General features: G+C 35.7%; 2 protein-coding genes across 3 annotated transcripts; one reads left to right on the top strand and one right to left on the bottom strand.

The window, feature by feature from the left end:
• On the bottom strand, positions 1 to 2,239 carry LOC108218104 (uncharacterized). Its single transcript, XM_017391025.2, has 2 exons — positions 1,844 to 2,239; positions 1 to 1,431 (listed from the first exon to the last, which is right to left on the bottom strand). Exons 1-2 carry the CDS (start codon positions 2,121 to 2,123, stop codon positions 251 to 253), a joined length of 1,461 nt encoding a protein of 486 aa, XP_017246514.1. The 5' UTR covers positions 2,124 to 2,239; the 3' UTR covers positions 1 to 250.
• A 1,893-nt stretch (positions 2,240 to 4,132) lies between these two features.
• LOC108218660 (transcription factor GTE4) lies at positions 4,133 to 11,023 on the top strand. Of its 2 annotated transcripts, none has more exons than XM_017391702.2 (5): positions 4,133 to 6,689; positions 6,766 to 6,811; positions 6,931 to 7,050; positions 7,168 to 7,244; positions 10,499 to 11,023. In XM_017391702.2, the coding sequence occupies exons 1-4, from the start codon at positions 4,584 to 4,586 to the stop codon at positions 7,227 to 7,229; spliced, it is 2,334 nt and encodes a 777-aa protein (XP_017247191.1). In that variant the 5' UTR covers positions 4,133 to 4,583; the 3' UTR covers positions 7,230 to 7,244; positions 10,499 to 11,023. The 2 variants fall into 2 exon arrangements, with proteins under 2 accessions (XP_017247191.1, XP_017247192.1); XM_017391703.2 differs by having other exon boundaries at positions 4,448 to 6,689; positions 6,934 to 7,050.
• Positions 11,024 to 11,848: the final 825 nt, after the last annotated feature.

The following is an 11,848-nucleotide window of genomic DNA, read 5'->3' as shown; positions in this document are numbered from 1 at the left end:
GTATTTTGCTTTTCATATGCATATATAATCTCTGATTCCGCGGATTTTAGAATTGCATTAAGAAATCAGACGGACAATTGAAGTTTTAAATACAAATCAGTAGCACTTTCTGACCCAGTGTGATGTTGTAATCTAACTATATATAGTTTCTATCTAGCTGTGTAATATGTATATTTTATCTTGTGATATGTTTCGAAATTCAGAGTACTAACAAATGATAAGAAGCTGAAAGCCTGAAATAACAAATCAGCTAGCAGTCTGTGGCAAGAGGGTACTGACAGTATCTAGTGTTCTTCATGCAGAGAAAAAACCTCTCATAAGCTGATGCCATTTTAGTTGCTTTAAACATCGAAAGTGCATAGTTCTTGCAGACCATACCATTTCTCTGCAACACTTCAGTTCCATCTCTTATTGCTAATTCCATAGCTTCTACAAAAGATGCTACGTTAGGTGCAAATGTGTAGCCAAATCCTTCGTTCAACACCACTGTTCCTGTAATACTTGGATAGTTTGGAGTCAGAACTGGTGTGGCACAATGCATTGATTCCATTAGTGTTAGATCAAGCCCCTGAGGCCTCAGAGTTGGATTCACAAACAAGTCAATCGCGTTATAAAACTCAGACAGTTCAGAAGGCTCCAGTTCACCTAATACCTTCACACTAGGGCCTAATTCAGCGTATCTCTTTCCCCACGGACCTGATCCTGCTACAAGTAGAAAAACTCCAGGATGGTGCTTAGTTATCGTCAAAAAGGCTTCATACAGAAGGGGATGCCCTTTGTCCCTGACTAATCGTCCTGCCACACCCATCACCAGACTCACATTTTTAGGCACCCCGTGTTTGTCCCTAAATTTTTGACCAGATTTAGGATCCTGAACAAACTTCCTCTCATCAACTCCATTAAGTATGACATGAACATTTCTCTGTGGAATCTGATACACATTAACCAAAGCCTCACCAGCACTGTTGCTAATACAGATATGCTGTTTATAGCTCGAAAAGAACTTAATTTCATCAACAAGCCGCGGCATTGCTTCTTGAAGTTCGGTCATTGGCCCTGGCAACTTTCCATCAGAACTAGAAAGAAGCTCCTGGAAGAGCTTGGAGTGCATTATTTCATACCATATTCCATGCCATGTTACAGCCACTTTAGGCACCATTTTTGCACGCCAATGAGGCAACGAAACACTTTCAGTGTGCACATAATCAAATTCGCCTATTAAGTTCTCCTGATTGAATATATCAAATGCTAATGAAATATTTACTGATCCATGATCGTTTGCTGCAAAGTGAACATGTAGACTGCCTTGTTGAATGTCATTGCGAGGCCTTTTATCTGAGGGCACGGTGAAAACATGTATTTCATGGCCTTTTGCAGCTAGAGCACTGTATAATGTGGAAGCGTGTCGCTCCATTCCACCAGGGGCTGCACCTATAGGCAGAACGACATCGAGTCAGTATGGAAAATTAGGCACATTCTCTTTAATGTTTTGAGAGTAAATTTATATGCGGTTGAACTTTATCCATTTTTGTATTTTGATGACCGAATTTCAAATTTATAATATACTATATTTCAAAAGATGACCAAGAGCCATTTTTTAGAAAAAGATTATTTTTAGTTCTTTAAAAGGCGACTCCTAACCACCATTTTAAAGAGTTAAAGTAATAATTAAATTTAAAATTTTAACCACCAAAATATAAAAACGGGTAAAATTCAATCTATCATTTTCCAATTTACTCATGTTTTGATGACATGACATCTTTTTGGCTCCACTTACTCAAAGTCGAGGGTCCGATTCTTATAAAAACAAGACGGGTTTAAGAGGGGAAAATATAGAACTTACCAACTGGCCATGTTTTGGAGAAAACCGCAAGCTTGAGCTTCTCAGACGGGGGGCCAAAACAGAGCTTGTTCCATGGAAATCTAGCATCCCTTAGATCACCTTTGAATATTTGTGCTTCATTGACATTAAAAAATGTTTCTTGAGAATATCTAAATGGAGTGAAGAAGTAAACAAAGGAAGAAAATATGAGGATTATAGTAAAAATGGTTGAAGATTTGATGGAAAACAAGTTAAAGAAAGAAGGAGAAGAGAATTTGTAGGTTTGATGTTTGAATGCCATTGTTACATTGGTTAGCTATGTGTTCTCTTTTTCTTGAAGAGGGTATTAATGTGAAGACCCATTGAAGGTGGATCTCTCCCTCGAGCTTCATAAAATGCACATGGACTCATGCTTAGTCAACCTTTTTCGCCATTTGTTTTACCTTTCAATATACACACAAATTTATAGATTTTCTTTCTTTCATCAGACAATTCGATTGTTTTTTCATAAATAAATACACTCAAATTCGAAATGTATTATCATCAATTTTTTTTCCACGATTAACTATTGCTTAACAATGAGAGAGTTCATATTTAGTGGCATGATTAGCGAGAATAATTTTAATTTATCATATTTATAATTTGTTATATTAAATCTAGTAACAATGTAAAAAGTTATAAATAAACTTTTTAAGTGATTATGTGCATTCCTATAAAGATAATTTCCAAATAGAAACATCAGTTAATATTTTCAGTTTTTCAAGATACAACTCATAAAACAGATTTAAGTTATTGCATAAATTATAAAATTATAATTTATAAGTGATGATAAAAATATCCGGTGAAACACGTGAATAGTATATTATTATATTTATACGTACACATGTCACTGACTCACTGGATTAACCTCATGAGTCCACGTCGTGATGGGTTTAGAAGGCTCTGTTCTTCCCTTCAGGTTGAACCCGTGTCTAAATAAAGACAGTTTTCAAGTTTCAATAATTCGATCAATCCCGTGATACTTAGTTATTTACCGGTGAATATAATTAATAAAACAAATTTCTTATGAGACATTGTTACCAAATTTTTTTTATTCAGTTGACTCTTTAAATCTAGCTTTCAGCCTGATCTTAGTCCTGACTCACTCTCTGTGACGAACCTTGGGACAAAATCTCAGATTTTCGGGAAATTGGATAATATAAGATTAATATATATAATATTATCATTTTAATAAAATATTTGTTAAATAATTTTATTATTGCATTACCTTTTTTATATAATAATTTTTTAATTATTCAATAATATTATACTAATTTGATAATCGTTGATATTATACATATCCGTTAATTAGATAATAAAAATTTCTTCAATAAAAAACATTAGATACAATTATTTTATTATGATAAAAATGCAAACACATGTCCGTAATAAATAAAAAACCGAGATTTTATAAATTAATTAAGTTAATATATTATCTGAGTTAATCATGATTATTTGGTTAAAAATTAATTTAATATCAATGCTCTGATTATTTTAAATTATGTCTCGTCGATTTAAGAATGTATTATGAATATTTATATCCGGGTTATGGAATTTAAATAATGGAATAAATTGATTTATGAAGCATAATGATAACAAAATATAAATTAGCCTAAATATCAAGTTTATAATTTCTTACCAAAATGACTACATTAATCCTTATATTTTAAGTACAATATAATCGTACTTTTTAAACCGAGAATCAAATTATATCATGCATTTTAACTTATCTTTGTCGAAAAAGATAGAAAAAAGAAAGTAATATTCCCCGCTCGGAGTCAAAAAGCTTTATTAGATTCTCAACAAATAAAAAAACGGTTTTTCTATGGTGTGCCCAAGGGCACACACTAAGCACTAAAACTTATAAATTTGGGAGATTTTGATTGGCTTACACTCTTTAATAATGATGGCCCCCCTTGCATTTACAACAACCACACCAATCAAATCCCTCCAATTTTATAAAGCATGTGCCCTTGGGCGCACACTAGACAAACCCATAAAAAAAATGCCACCACAGCCTCAGACAAACAGAACTGTACAGTGTTTGTGTACCTATTTTTCTATCCCACACTTTCACTGCACGTGTCACATCTCTCCCACTCGCCACTCGCCGCGTGTCTCCCTCTCTCATCATCTCTCACGTCACCTCGCCCAACACATTCAACTCACGTGACTTTCACGCGCCTCTCTCCCTGTCCCAGCGCGTGGGCGTCGTCACACATTACAAAGCTCACGTTAGTACTTTCGTAGGCACTTTAAATATACGAGAGAGATTAGTGTGTTTTGTTTTGTCAGAGGAGAGAGATTAGAGAGAGAGAGAGAGAGGAGTTCGGATCAAACACTACCATCTTTCCCTTGTTCAAACACTTCAGATCTTGTTTTGTGCGTGTGTGTGTTTTTTTATTTATCTCTTCCCCCAAATTACAAACCCTAATTATCTTATTTTTATTTTTTTCTCCTTTTTTTTTGAATTTTATTTTTTTCTTTATTTTTTTCCAGACTTTTCATCTGTTCGTCTCTTCAGATCTCTCACTCAAAACCCTAGTTTTTAAAATTCTCGATTTTTGGGTCTTTAATTGTTGTAGAAATCGGGTCTGTTGGGTAAAGATCGAGTCTTTTTGACCCAGATCCAGTGGAATCGCTGCTGTTTTTTAAAATCCCCAATTTTTTAGAAACCCTAATTTTGATTTGAGGAATTGAAAAGTTAGGGTTTTTTATATGTATGGCGTCGGAGGCTATAGGCGGCGCCAACGATTTGGGAGAGAAGCAAAGATGGGGGCATATTAGTAAAGTTTATACGCGGAAGTTTCATAATAAACGACTCAAGAATACCCCAAACGATGCCGTTCTGCCCGAAGAAGTCGCCGAAAAAGTCGGGGTTAATGGAAACGGTAGATTTAACGGTGATGGTGATAAAGGGAAGAGTGGTGATGAGAATTGTGGGACCGAGGTGGTGGTTGTTGAGGAGAATTTAGAAACCCTAGGTGTCGAAAAGGGGACTTCGAAGGAATTGTTGCAACCGGAGGAGGAAGTAGGTGTGGGAAATGGGAATTCGAAGGAGTTGCGACTGGAGGAGGAATTAGGTGTTGAAAATGGGAATTTGATAGAGTTGCAACCGGAGAAGGAATTATGTGTTGAGAATGGGAATTCTATAGGGTTGCAAACGGAGTTAGGTGCTGAGAATGGGAATTTGACAGGATTGCAACCGTATAAGGAATTAGGTGTGGAGAATGGGGTATTGGGTGGCGATGATAATCGGGTTTTGGAAGTGGTGGTGGTGGAGGATGAGGAAAAGGAGTCACTTATGACTAGGGTTGATGATAAGGTTAGGATTAATATAGGGGCATCGAATTCGAAGGATGAGTTTCGGGAGCTAAGAATTAAGTTAGTTAGTGAGCTTGATCAGGTTAGGAATTTAGTGAAGGAGCTTGAAGAGAAGGAGATTGAGCTTAGTAATGCTTTTGATGTTCCTGTTCCGGGTCCTGTTGTAGAGTCAGCTCCGCTGGCTGAACCAACTCTAAGTGCAGGTGGTGGTTATGGTCAATCTCAGCAATTAGGGGATGATGTAATAGAAAGGAGAGCTTTGACTAGAGTACATTCTGAGGTTGGTCCTGTGTCTCACATGCCTTTTCGACCAGCTCCTGTGAGTATTCCGGTGATGGAGAGTAATGATTTTGGAGATAGGAGAGTGTTGTTGAGGAGGAATTCAGATGCGGGTGGTATGGTGGGTGGTCACGATAGGAGAGCTTTAATGAGAGTGAATTCTGAGATGGGTGGTGGTCAGGATTACCGGCCTTTTAGGCAATTAAGTGTGTCGGTTATGGAGAACCACAATCATGTTTATGGAAACGGAGAATTTGTTGAGAAGGAGAAGAGGACTCCAAAGGCGAATCAGTTTTATCGCAATTCAGAGTTTTTGCTTGGGAAGGACAGGTTGCCTCCTGAAAGCAACAAAAAGCCGAAGTCCAATGGTGGGAGAAAACATGGTGGATCAGGCTTGGGGTTTGGTATGGATAGACACAGGAATCAAGCTTTTAAGAATTGTGGCAATTTGCTCCAGAGGTTGATGAAGCACAAACATGGTTGGGTGTTCAATGAACCCGTCAATGCGAGGTTACTCGGGCTGCATGATTATCATGATATCATCAAACATCCAATGGACTTGGGAACAATTAAGAATAAGCTAGCACAGAACTTGTACAAGTCCCCTGCGGAGTATGCTGAGGATGTACGGCTTACTTTTAGTAATGCCATGACATATAATCCGCCGGGGCAAGATGTTCATGTTATGGCCTCACAGTTGTCGGAAATTTTTGAAGAAAAATGGCAAGCTATAGAATCCGAGTATAATCATGAGTGGAGAAATGAAATGATGCATTATGCAGGATTACATACTCCTACTTCAAGACTGGCTCCCCCTCTGTCAATGAGGGCTCTGGATAGGTCTCAGTCTATGTTGACTCCTGGTGATTCCAGGCCGAGACCTTCTATACCTCCAGTCACCAGGACACCAGTACCAAAGAAGCCTAAAGCAAAGGATCCAAATAAGAGGGACATGACTTATGAGGAAAAGCAAAAGCTAAGTACAAACCTGCAGAGCTTACCCTCAGAAAAGCTAGATAGCATTGTTCAAATCATCAAGAAGAGAAATTCTACTCTTAATCAACATGATGATGAAATTGAAGTTGATATAGATAGTGTTGATGTTGAAACACTTTGGGAGCTTGATAGGTTAGTTACCAATTACAAGAAGAGTCTAAGCAAGAACAAAAGAAAAGCTGAAATTGCCAGAGAAAGAGCTGAAGCTGCTCGTAATAATGCGGCACTGGTAAGAGCTTGAGTCATTTATTATATAGTATGGTGAGGACAGTGATTTTAACTAATGTTTTGTTTTGCCATTGCAGAACCAAGCCCCTCCAGTTATGGTGCCGCCTAAAGATAATGGAAGAGGTGGGATTCTTTAGTCAGTTCTTGTCTTGGCATATAATTTTTGTTTTTATACTGATTTGCAATGCTAATGATATACCGAAAAGATATTATATTGATCTTTCTATCTTTGGTTTAAGCAGCAGGTGAAATGGACGTTGCAAACGGTGTTTCTGTTCCAGTTGAGAAGCAACATGAAAACACTAGTAGGTCAAGCAGCAGTTCAAGCAGTTCTAGTAGTGACTCTGGATCCTCTTCAAGTGGTATTGTTTTCCCTACACGTATTAGATTTTTCCCTTTCTCAGTTTTCAGTGTTTGTAGCCATTGTGTTGTCAGGTGAGTGGCGATCTTCTTAACTTAATGCAACAATTTCGATGCAGATTCAGATAGTGATAGTTCCTCGGCAGATGGATCAGATGCTGGGCACTCGCCTAGGAGTTGAATGGAAAAGATTAAGGTAGTAACACTTTTAAGTTAATGAATTTTTGTTGTATTGGGTAATTTCCATGATTTTGCCACAACTCCATGCATATTTCAACACGTGATACTTATTCCAAATCGTAAGGTAATCTGTGGGATCATTTTTTTTTTTTCTCATTTATTGTATTAAATGAACTACTTGTTGAGTAGTAAGGTAAGTTTATATACTGAGTTTTCATCTGAAGTTCCGAACCCCATCATCAGGTTGGACGAGCCAATAACTCGCACGTGTTTGGTCTTGTGTGTTTGATACTTCTGAGTCCCACTGCGCTACAATTAAATGTATAATGGCTCATTCTCAGTATATATTTGTTTCCGGTTTCAAGTAACTGCATGTGTTTCCTGCTTATCATGAGATTTAGCTCTTGTGCAAATTAAATGATTTCTGTTTTTTTGACTAAATAGGCTTATATGCCTTACAAATTAGCATCTGTTCTGATAAATTGCAGTTTTGAGCGGGAATTGAACCCAGAACCTGGGTCGATAGAGGATAAGCCTGTACCACTAGGCTATCCCATCATGCCTGGGACGATAGAGGATAAGCCTGTACCACTAGGCTATCCCATCATGCCCGTTTTGCCTAATAAATTAATTGTATTACTCCTAAACATTTGGACGACTGCATTAATTGTACCTGCAAGTTATCCTCGTGATTTGATTTGATTTATTCTAATAATCATTTTAATTAAATACACAAACATCATCAAGCTGTTAAATTCGATATAGATTATCTTTTTAATAATAGATTGAAACATAAATTTTTCTTTAAATGTTAATAATTTGAGTTAATCTTCTTAAAAATGCATTCACTCCAGTTTTGTATGGATGTTGAGAGCAAGAGATCTTCAAAAAAATTCTTTTTAAGTCGGCATTTTATTTAGTACCAACAAGTGCATCCATACTTTTATGTAATTCTGAGTTCGTACTTTTATTTTTAGTTGCTCACAAATTTAAGGTTCGTGGGAATTTATTTATTTTTTGTTAAATATGAGCACTAACAAGACCCTGGTGTCAATTGGTATATACAATTTAGGTAAAAATTGAATCCGGAAGTATTTTTTAATAATAGACTGTGCCAGAGCACAAGTTTTTAACCAAGGGGTAGCTGAAGAAAACTGTTGTAGAATTGCAGAAGTCAACCTTCGGTTACTTAGTTTAAAAATAAAATGTGAAGTTCGGATCGATGATGTTATGGCTTGTGTCGGCACATTTTTTTTAGGGGTCGGCGCAATTGTTTTGAGGGCCGGTTAAATAAGTACTCTGATGACTAGATATGTTGACTGGACATTTTTTACTAATTTGCGGACTGGATATATAACATAGATACTACAATATTAAGAGGATATTTTTTAATGAAAGCAACAGGTTTATTTGTGTTTTTATCTATGTATTTTGGTGGAGGTGGGAACTGTTAAGTACTAATCCTTTAAATACTTTAGAATTAGATAGGAATATTGGAATAATGCGATAAAATATCTAGAGTAAGTTGCACGCCTCCCACTTAAATTCCAATATATATGTGTTAATTAAATAAATTTTAATTAGTATGACGCCAAAATTAGAAATACAGAATTGATGTTGTAAAGTTATTTGCAAAGTCTTATACATCTTATATATAAAGATCATCTACCGACAACATTTGGATTTCGCTATCTACTGTTTTATGTGGAATTGTGAGGATTGTCCTTTTAAATATCATCTCCTGATCTGTCCTATCTGTGGTATGTATGTGATACTACAAATTTTAAGTTTAGAAACATAATTGAGGTTGTATTCTGATGTGTCCCATTGTTTTTTTTTGGTAAATCGTATTTTTAATGTTTAAAACAATAAAAATGTTTGTCCTGAAAGATGACTTTCTTTATTATATTGTCAAGTGGACCATACTTTGACACAATTTCTTTTACGGTTTTAAAAATCTGGAAATTCTATCTTAATACTCCCTCCGTCCCACCCAAATGTTTATATGTAGTTTCTTGTAGTAAATTTATAATTTTTAGGGAACCAACCAACCTGTAAATGACCCTTGGCGTGGCGGTAGAGGCTATTTCTAGTAACCAATCAGTAAATGACCCTGGGAAAATTGTCGGATACAAAATTCGAACCCAGGACCTCTCGGTCATCGATCGGGCATCTTAACCACTGGGGCAACTCGGCAATCCTTTACCTATTTATCCACGTAACTTGTTTACATTTTAAAAATATTTGGTTTGGCCATATATTATCAATACCAGTTTAATGTGATGGAGCGGAGCGAGTAGTTGAATATTGTTTTGATTTTACTAAATGCTATTTTTATCGGTTACACTTTGATAAAGTGGAATGTACTTCTTGTTTCCTTGTGTGAAAAAACTGTATATGCTTAATAATAGTTGTATTGTATTGTCTCTTGTGAAATGATACAGAACACTAGAACAATAGATACGCTGTTGTCTCTGAATCTCACATCCCCTATGCAAATTATGCAACTGTGATATGAATTTTAGAGTTTGATTAAATGTTTTGAATTCGAATGTAAAACTTACATTTTGGGAACATGGTCAGTACTCATTGACATTTCAGTATGTAAACTTTACTCGTTGAATTTGACATTTCAGTATGTAAAATCCTGTAGTACTGCATACTTCTTGCTTTATTATTATATTTCATAATAATTTTTGGTACTTCTAGTAAATTCGAATTTTAATTTTGGTTTTTGGTAATAATCAAAATAATAATTTCAGTTATAAACCAAATTGAATTCGGTATCGCTTTTAGCTAAACATTTTCTGCATATTTTGTTTTTTGGTGAAAATTTTGGTTTCGGTTAACTGATTATTTTGAGTGTACTGGGAAGTTGATCAAATATTTTGAAGTCATATTACTAATTTGGATATTACACGGATATGGTTTTTGGTATCTGATGTCTGGATATTCTCGTCAGAACTGATTAATTAAAATTGCTCTGCCCTAAATAAAATCTGGCTAGCTTGTGCTCATGTTTGACGAGGGGAATTTTTCATCTGCACGTATAATATGTTATGGAAAATGTATTGGTCAAAAAATTATATGAAACAAATCAAAGGAAATTATTATTAGGTCTGCCACTTTAATGTCTTGAGGTGCACATTCTTGCGTTTATTTCCAAGAACTGTTATTTTTATGTATGTTTTTTTTAAGTGTTATGCATAATGTATTTTAATGTAAATTATAATAGATCTGTACATTAATGCATCTATCATGATTTTGCAGCAAGAAGGCACCAGGCTATGCTACTCGGGGATTTCTAAATATGTTTTAGGCTTTCTGGCTGGAGAATCCTGTGCCTTAATTTAATGTTTTGGAGGGTGTGTTAACGGAACTTTCATTCATTTATCGTCATTTGTCTTGTTGGCCTACCTTTTAAGATGGCCTGATAGAGGGCAATGTTAGTGAGATGTTGATATGATGGTGTTGATGGGAGACTCCTTTGTGTAGCAGATGTACATTGCTTAGAACTGCTACAAGTTTCTGCCATGACAAACCCTATATTAGGTATTGTATGCGTGGCATTGCATCACAGTTTGTGTTATGTTTGGAAGGGCTATGTCAGGTTAGTTCAAATTAGTGGGAACGAAAAGGTCAGGATCAGACATGTATATTTTAGTTTAGTTTAGTGTAGCTTAACATTAGGTCTAATGTTTGCCTTTTACAGTTTTCTAGCGTGTACCTTTATTTAATGACAGCAGTACAGTTCTTGCAAGTTCCCTTTATGTTATGACAAGACCATTATTCGAAGTTTCCTGAGGCGTAGTATTAATAGGCTAGTAGGTGGTAGTGTGCTTGTTCTGTCTATAACCTCATGAATTGTCCTTTAGGAATTTTGACCTGTTTTTATTATTTGCGGTTATACTATATGGCCGGATCTGCTCTACAGGTTGTTTGGTCTATGTGAGAAGTGCCTCTAGTGTATTGAGTCTATTGACGCATTGGCAGCTATTGTTTTTTATATGTAGTAGAGCTATATAGTAATTTGTGGGAACCAAAAATAATAGTTATCTGAGTTGCTTATTCTTAAATGTTTGTTACACAGTTTATAGACTCGGAACCATATAATTTTATCAGTTTAACGAGGTTATTTGAGTATTCAGGCTATAGAGGGAGGGGTTTTGCATGCCCTCAAGACTTTCTACTGATATAGAACTGCGTGCACTATTGTCAATTTCGTTGCATTTACTTGGTAGATACTTGCTATTTAGAGTGCAAATGCTAATGCTTCATGCCTTTTCAACCCTCAAATCCGTGTTGAAGGAATGTGACGAATAGCAATCTAATCAACTGTTCAACTAAAGCGTTTTAATCAAGTTTTCTAGAAAGCGAAATTTATATGGAACACATGTCTTACCTTATTTTTTGGTAATAAATCCTTGTTTCTGGGTGTTTCGGGAAGTGAAATTTGTAAGAAATACATGGCTTGGGACGGTTAATTTCTCTTATTTTTCAGAAATAAGTCCTTGAAAAAAATCCCTACTTTAACCATCTTGTAGAAAAATTATATAAATACGAACTTTCTAATCGGAGATAAGTACGTATTTTCAAAAATATTTTATATTAATTTTTTAT

The sequence above is a fragment of the Daucus carota genome, chromosome 4 (assembly GCF_001625215.2).
Source record: "Daucus carota subsp. sativus chromosome 4, DH1 v3.0, whole genome shotgun sequence".
NCBI lineage: Eukaryota > Viridiplantae > Streptophyta > Magnoliopsida > Apiales > Apiaceae > Daucus > Daucus carota.
Note: the sequence above shows the minus strand (reverse complement) of the source record. Positions and strands in the feature narration are given on the sequence as shown.

What these genes read in the sequence shown, in the direction of transcription:
- LOC108218104 (XM_017391025.2), bottom strand. Translation starts at nt 2,123, where the DNA reads ATGGCATTCAAACATCAAACCTACAAATTCTCTTCTCCTTCTTTCTTT. An exon ending in CTCCAAAACATGGCCAGTTG is followed by an intron (nt 1,432 to 1,843) that starts GTAAGTTCTATA and finishes TTCTGCCTATAG; the next exon opens with GTGCAGCCCCTGGTGGAATG.
- LOC108218660 (XM_017391702.2), top strand. Translation starts at nt 4,584, where the DNA reads ATGGCGTCGGAGGCTATAGGCGGCGCCAACGATTTGGGAGAGAAGCAA. An exon ending in CTCGTAATAATGCGGCACTG is followed by an intron (nt 6,690 to 6,765) that starts GTAAGAGCTTGA and finishes TTGCCATTGCAG; the next exon opens with AACCAAGCCCCTCCAGTTAT. An exon ending in GCCTAAAGATAATGGAAGAG is followed by an intron (nt 6,812 to 6,930) that starts GTGGGATTCTTT and finishes TGGTTTAAGCAG; the next exon opens with CAGGTGAAATGGACGTTGCA.